The sequence below is a fragment of the Bidens hawaiensis genome, unplaced genomic scaffold, assembly GCF_021521415.1.
Source record: "Bidens hawaiensis isolate Kalapana, Puna unplaced genomic scaffold, B.hawaiensis_p1.1 tig00009159_1, whole genome shotgun sequence".
Classification (NCBI taxonomy): domain Eukaryota; kingdom Viridiplantae; phylum Streptophyta; class Magnoliopsida; order Asterales; family Asteraceae; genus Bidens; species Bidens hawaiensis.
In genome coordinates this window covers 973,076-981,178 of record NW_027491673.1, presented here as the reverse complement: position 1 = coordinate 981,178, position 8,103 = coordinate 973,076, and the positions used below count along the sequence as shown (strand labels likewise).

The 8,103-nt window shown below is 34.6% G+C and overlaps 1 protein-coding gene and 1 long non-coding RNA gene across 2 annotated transcripts; both read right to left on the bottom strand.

The window, feature by feature from the left end:
- Nucleotides 1-350: 350 nt before the first annotated feature.
- Nucleotides 351-1,200, bottom strand: LOC143531351 (uncharacterized). Its single transcript, XR_013135010.1, has 3 exons — nt 1,145-1,200; nt 987-1,054; nt 351-529 (listed from the first exon to the last, which is right to left on the bottom strand). It is a non-coding gene; the product is annotated as an uncharacterized LOC143531351 (long non-coding RNA).
- A 5,418-nt stretch (nt 1,201-6,618) lies between these two features.
- On the bottom strand, nt 6,619-7,857 carry LOC143531373 (uncharacterized). The gene has a single exon (XM_077026678.1). The coding sequence runs from the start codon at nt 7,855-7,857 to the stop codon at nt 6,619-6,621; it is 1,239 nt and encodes a 412-aa protein (XP_076882793.1).
- Between the last annotated feature and the right edge of the window lie 246 nt (nt 7,858-8,103).

The window sequence follows — 8,103 nt, the reverse complement described above, 5'->3', positions numbered from 1 at the left end:
TTTCTCATATCATTATTTCTACACTAGTACAGAAGAGGCCTGAAGATGCGGTTAATTTCCCTAGAAGATGCGGGTCAAGGACCGCACTTTATACCATCGCACCATCTGTTAAAATACAACCGCATCTTCTTCAAACCGCACCTTCTGCTTATATAAAGGAGAGCCGCACCTTATGCTGCATCCAAATATGAACTGCACCTCTTAATATGAACCCTCTTAATATGAACCAATCCAAAAGATGGTGTTTTTGTGACCGCACCATTTGATTCTTTTTTATTTTTTTTTAGTTTCCAGAAAACAAATAATATTATAAATAACATAATATGAAATATGAATTTCCTGAAAAACCGAAGATGATAATATACAAAAAGTTTCATTGTGTCACAAATATATATATAGGTTAAAAGTAAAAGTAATACATAATAACTTTCAAAAACGACATCTTCATTCTAACTACTTGAACCGATGTCTTCAATCTTGCAACTTGAACCGACGTCTTTATTATCACAAGTCAAACCATAGAAATCACCTAACAAAACATATTACATTAGTAAAATGAAGCTTAAAATATGTAAGTGTTTTCGACAAGAAAATGTAAGTGTTCGTTTATGTTTGTTCGCTAACAAAATAAACAAACGGTTCACTAGCATTAATTAATGAACATAAACGAATAAATATGTCAGCTTCAAATTACAGTTAATTTCCAAACAAATCGGTTGTTTGCTTATCAAGGGTATTTCTGGTATTAGGCAATTTTGGGTCACAAGCTTCAAGGTTATTGCAAACTGAGCACATAACATATATTTTATGATCCGACTTCTCGCAAGTCAAACTACAGGTTTTAGCACACAATTTCATTTCAGGACAGTTTGTTAATGGGTCATTAAGTCAGCAAATTATGACAATTTTAGTCAACAGCAAGTTATCTTTTAGGTTTGAGCCGTTGGATATAAGCAAACATTAAAAATGGTAGAATTTGCGCTAACCTTGAGATGCCTCAGCAGTCCAGCCCTCAAGCATTTGTACCAATTTGTTGTTGGTCCATAGATATTAACTATATACGATTATCAAAACATTAGTACTTGCGTAAAAATATGTGTGTGTACATACATATTGTTATATAAACCAGTTTTTGAAAACTAACCGCATTTAAATAACCATCTTCAAAGAGATTTGATTTTACCACTTCAGGCTCGTAATTGTCTCCATCAACCTAAATTAACAAAAAAACTGTTATAACACTAACAAATCAAACTAAATGAACAAAAAATATGAGAGTAAATGGGCCGGCTACCAGTTGATAAAATGAACTGCTCGCGAAGTTCTCATCGTGAAATTGTGGGGAGACACGACCCACTTGATTAGTCTAAAATAGCAAACAAATTGTTATAATATAAACAAATCAAACTAAATTAAAAAATATATATTAGAGTAAATCGGTTGACCTTTTGTGAACATAAAGTTAAAGCGTTTGCGGTGTCATTGTCATTGTCATTTATTTGTGGCGAGTTGCTTGTATGACTCGGTGAAGAAGAACTCAACTCCACTCTCGGGGAACTTGGTGACTTGCTTGGTGCCCTTTGGTTCACAAGCTACAATTTAACAAAAATATATTCTAGTAAATACTGATGCACTAAAATATATTTTAACACTAAAATAAATTTAAACATATAAACAAAAATATACCCTTATCGATATTCTTGGCCACTGAATGATTTGACCAACCAACGTCTCAACCGTATTAACTTCTGTTGTTTTTGTTACATTGTAGACTTCAAAATCTTTAAATGAATCAACAATGCCATCCACGGAAACCTTGACACAATCTACCATTATTGGCTTACAATGTAAAACCGCACCGATGGTCGGCCACGCCTTACCTTCAGCCACCTTCACTAGTGAGTCACCCACGTTTATTAGCAACTCACATCGGGTTTCGCTCTGCAAAACCATTCAACATTTTTAATATACATGTACATATATATAGCAAACAATTAAAATATATTACCATGATAGGTGGATAGTTGACATGTCCATCAGTACACGTGTCCACTTGTCGTATCGAGTTTCTACCATAGTTCACATTTTTAAACAACCCTCCATGAACTTTAGTGTAGCCTATAAACTCATTATAACAATATCAATTTCATCAATTTATATATATATAAAAGGGGAGGATTCTGTGCAAAATTTGGTTAACAAAAAAATCATGGCCACATTATTATAACAAGAAGCATCATGCCAACTTTTTGGTGCCAACAAAAATATACAACATTATTATAACAAAATATAACAGCAAGCATCATAACAACAAAAATATATATCTTTATTTATTTTTTATTTTTTTGGAATAACAGATGAACAATTAACAAATCTAGAATGTGCGTACAAAAGATTTTTTGCAACAAATATATGTATATATGTATAGTCATTACCTATGATCTGGGACACCGTTCTTGATCGCCCGCCGTGCTCGGGTCTAACAGCTCGAACAAGCGGGTCTTCTTTATTTTCATTATAGCTTCCATCAGCTATCATAACTTGCTCGACTCGATACTACAAAAAACATTTGTTAAAACATCTAACTATAACATTAATAAATCAAACTGAATTCATTTTCATATAACTAAATAGCATAATCATTTACCAAAGCATCAGCCTTCTCAATCCCATCATCATCAAGTGAATACAGCTTGGTTTTTTTGTTTTTTGTTGCATGACCCATTATAAACAACCTAGAACGTGAGTTTTGTATTCCTTTAAGTCCCGGGTAGCTTTCCTCAAGCTGGGGCCATATGATACTTTGCTTTCGTTTCAAACCTCTATAGCCTTCTCGTCCTACGTTAGGCGTGTTTTTTCTCTTTGAATTACTAGCTTTTGCTTTTTCTCTTTTTTCCTTCACATAAATCAACAAATTGTCATTAATTACATGCAAACATATACATGTAATATTATTAATATTAATAAACAATTCAAATATACCATAGCCTCCTCACTAGTCTTTTGTATAACGAACAACTTCCAATCTTCTTCATCAATAAATGGAAATTTTTCATAAGCTTTCGGGGCATCGGGACTAGGGTCTGGATTATATATATAATTTGTAGCAGTCCTAGATCGAAAGTTTATGCCAAGTCTCACAGCCCACCTCCTCATATATTCTTTAGGAGCATCAGTCTCAATCTTCCAAAATTGCTATAGAATAAAAACACCAAGTTAAAATAATAACCAATAATTTATAGGTATTTCATATTAAGTTAAAAATATAATACGTGCCTTCGTTTCTGACCACACGTAATCAAAATCTTTGTCTTCGAATTGGCACATTTGAATATGAATTGGAAAGCAATGTTGAACCGTCATCCCATAGAATGAACTAAATTTGCCAAGTATTTCTGGATCATCATGTAGCGGCATATTATTTTCATCAAATCTCATAGGTAACTTGTCCTCGGGAATTTTAGTTAAAAAAGCAGCAATCCCGTGTGAGGTTTTCTTTATGTTACTCATACCTATGGTGAGTGAAAGTCAAATTAATACACTTGCAATTAAATATAATCTAATAAACTACTACACGTGCAATTAATACACTTTAATATCAGGCCAGGACCACCTACAACCCTTTATTTATTCCCAACCACATCAACCCAAACATATAAATAATGAAATTGAAACAAAACAATAACTTTGGTTCAGGTTCCCCACTGCCTAAACAATTAACAAAAATAACTGAAGATGTGACTTACTGTGCTTGTTGAAGAGGCAAAGAGGGCTGACGAGCAGTACAATTTCAGTCAACAGTTCGTCGTGGATGGGGCTTATTTCAGTGGGTGGTCCGATTGGGGCTGAATGAGTTACTGATAAGTTAGGGTTTGCAATTAGGGGTGGTGTGTGAATAGATTGGCGGTGTACTTAATAGTTTGGCGCCTAATTGAATGGATATAGATCACTGGAGGGAATGTCAAATACTTTTGACTTTTGGGGGTGGAATTTGGCGGTGACTTGGAATTTGGCGGTGTGACTGTGGTGTACAGCATAATATAAAGCCAAATATAATTTGTTTATGTAAATGATAACATTTTTATTAAATGGCTATTAAAACAACATTAGTGGTGTTTAAGTTACGTAAATAATTTGTTTAATTTATGTAAATTATAACCAAACAACAAAATACGGTTGATGGAAAAAAAAGTTTGGTTTCGGTTTTTTCGGTGCGGTGGGTTTGTGACTAAAACCGAACCGAAAACCAAACTTTCGGTTTTATGATTTTCTAAAACCGTTTGATTTCGGTTCGGTTCTTAACAATATACAATATAGAACACTCATAATAAAACAAACAAATAAAACACATATTTTTTTAAAGTTTTAAATGAAATCACACAAACAATCGACAATGTCTCCTTAACACTCATAATCAAACACGTCTATTTATCTTCATCATTCTTGTTTATTCTGCATAAAATAAAATTATTAATAAACTGGTTATTAAAATTTTTAAAAAAATAAAGATAAATTATATTAATAAACCGACTATATCAAACCTTCATCAACATAAATCTCATCAATGTCATCACGTAAGTATGTGGTGTGCCTCATATTCTCGTAATCACTTGGTTCAATATCGACCGAAAACGGTGGTAGATCATCAAAGTGGTCATCTTCCTCTTCGTTAACGACATTATCGACGCCAAGAATATGTCGTTTACCTTGAAAGACGATGTGGTATCTTGGTTTGCTCGGGTCCTTGACAAAAAAAACTTGTGTGACATGTTTTGCCATAACGAATGGTTCAGATCTATAGCCGTCGGTTGCAAGGTCAACAAGTGTAAACCCATATTTGTCAACTTGAACACCTGTACGGTTGTTCACCCACTTACATCTGAACAAAGGAATCTTAAAATCATGATAGTCCAATTCCCAAATTTCTTGTATAATTCCGTAGTAAGAATCCTTGGCGATTTTTAGCATTGTTTCACGACGTTGACCGTAGAGCTCGGTCGTTGATGCTATTAATGTAACTCCACTATTTTGAACGGCACTCTTTTTATCTCGATCACTGGTGTAAAACGTATAACCATTAATGTCGTACCCTTGATATGATTTAACTCTACAATCTGGACCATCTCCTAATCTTTTCACGGTTTCATCAACATCAATTTCTTTTACCTTATTTCTCATCCACCTCAATAACTCTTTGTTTTGAGTTTTTATGTATCATCCTTATTCGGGTTTGTTGACCGTAACATCTCCATGTGTTCATTAACATACGGAGCAAGACACGCCATGTGTTTTAGGACCACTAAATGTGTTGTTTGTACATCTTCACGATTTGGGATGATTGCTTTAAGACCAACTACCGCGTGACCCTCAAGTCGACCCGAATGACGAGTTTTAGGAACACCAACACTGTCGACACCCTCCATATAGCCTGTGAAAAAAAAACAATTATAATATTGTAAATTAATACTAATATATATCATATGTTAACGATAACATTACCTTTGCAGAACTCAATCACCTCTTCAGAAGTATACCCTTCAATAATACTACCCTCTGGTCGATTACGGTTTCTTACATGACCTTTTAAGACACCCATATATCTTTCAAAAGGGTACATGTACCGTAAGTATACCGGACCACAAGCCTTAATTTCTTGAACGATGTGAGCTATTAGGTGAACCATTATATCGAAAAATGATGGTGGAAAGTACATCTCCAGTTCACAAAGGGTAACATAAATGTCTTTTTCCCATTTATCAAGTTGTTCAACATCAATAACCTTTGAGTGAATGTTGTTAAAAAACAAACACAGTTTTGTGATTGTATTTCGGACGTCATCAGGTAACAATTCACGAATTGCTATAGGAATCATATGTGTCATCAAAACATGACAATCGTGAGACTTCATTCCAAGCAATTTACGGTCTTTCAACGACACCAATCTTTTAATGTTTGAAGAGTAGGTTGATGGAACCTTAATATCATGTAAACATTGAAAAAATTGTCTTCTTTCTTCTAGTGTTGTATTATAACAAGCAAGTGGCAGAAGAACACGGTCACCTATCTGTTACGGGGCAAGATTTGTACGTTTATATAAAAGTACCATGTCTTTTCGGACCTTTTCACCATCTTTAGTTTTACCCTGAATATTTAATAATAAGCCTGACAAGCTATCACATACATTTTTTTCTATGTGCATAACATCTAGACAATGGCCTACCTTTAAATCTTTCCAGTAAGGTAAATCCTAAAAGATTGACTTTTTTTTCCAGATGGCTCCTTTATTATCACGAGATCTTTTCCCCAACACAGTATTTTTAACTCGTAAATATGGATTGGACCGTGTTTGCATCGTCCGGTGCTCAACCTCTCCGTTAAACTCAACTTTTTTATTCCTAAAAATGTGACCCCTCGGAAGGAATCTTCGATGGTCCATGTATACAAGTTTTTTGCAATTTTTTAAATATATTGAACTTGTTTCATTCTCACAAACAGGACAAGCTTTCTTACCCTTCACCTTGTATCCCGACAAGTTACCATATGCTGGAAAATCATTTATTGTACAGAAAATCATGGCACGCAATTGAAAGTGTTCTTTCTTATAAGCATCATATACCTTTACACTGAATCCCAAAGGGTTTTTAAGTCATCAATCAAAGGAGACAAGTACACATCAATATTATTACCAGGCTGTCTCGGACCCTGAATCAACAACGACATTATAATGTATTTTCGTTTCATGCATAACCATTGTGGAAGATTGTAGATGCATAAAAGAACCGGCCACGTACTATGGCGACTACTCATGGTCCCAAATGGACTGATCCCATCTGAACTAAGCCCAAACCGTATGTTTCTAGCCTCCTTCCCGAATTCACGATACTTGTTATCAATGGTTTTCCATTGAGGTGAATCCGCCACATGTCTTAGTTTTCCGTCAATTACACGTTCTTCTGAATGCCAACGTAATAATTTGGCTTCTTTTTCGTTTGAAAATAACCTTTTCAGTCTCGGTATAATAGGGAGATACCACAATACTTTAGCAGGCGTTCGTTTTTTTGTCATCTCATCGTCAACGTCACCCGAATCGTTTATCTGTTTATACCTTGATGCACCGCACACAACACATTTATGGTTATTTTCATACTGATTTCTATACAATATACAGTTATTTGGGCATGCATGAATTCTTTCAACTTCTAATCCCATCGGACACATTAACTTTTTTGCTTGGTATGTTGAAATTGGTAAATCATTATCTCTTGGAAGCCTGTCATGCCAAAACACTAACAACTCTGTGAAACTTTTATCACTCCATCCATTTTTTAACTTCAAGTTAAGCAAGTTTAACACTGTATCAAGTTTCTTAAAATTAGAACCAGGATATAATGGTTTTTCTGCATCTTCAAACAGGTGTTGTAAATTTTCAATTTCAGCATCACCCATGTCAGTCTCCATGTCATGTAACATTTCATTTACGTTTTCATTGGGATCATTTGAATGGTTATCATCGTCTATGGGGTCATTTGATTTTTCATCATCACCGTTAAGGTTTAATGAGTCATTGTTATATGTGTTATCAATAGTGGTCGATGACGTGCTAAAATCAGCTAGTGATTCTCCATGCCTTGACCAACAATGGAATCTAGGCTTAAAACCATTTTCGAACAAATGTGCCTCTATTTCATTGGTATCATTACAATACTTAAAGTTTTGACATTTGGAACAAGGACAACAAATCGATCGACTTCCTTTATTAGCGCGATGTGCTTCGGCAACCCTAAGAAAACTTTTAACACCTTCCGCGTAAATTTCGGATTGTCGCAAAGCTTTGTACATCCAATCATCACGATCCATCTGAAAATTAAAATAAACAAACAAGTGATGTAAATGTATGTAAACCGGCACTCTAAGGTAGTGGATCCTAACCCACTTTTTGGATATTCTATCTCATATGTATACATTTTAACGTGCTAGCTATTTAAGAAAAAATCGGCAGCATTTCTCCTTAACTCCTCAAGTATGCGTATAAAACGCAAACCCGATGGAGTAGGAGTAAAAGCTACCGTTTTTTCTTACTTAGCCAACACGTTAAAATGTATA

Coding starts and splice junctions, on each gene's coding strand:
- LOC143531373 (XM_077026678.1), bottom strand. CDS start 7,857: ATGGATCGTGATGATTGGATGTACAAAGCTTTGCGACAATCCGAAATT.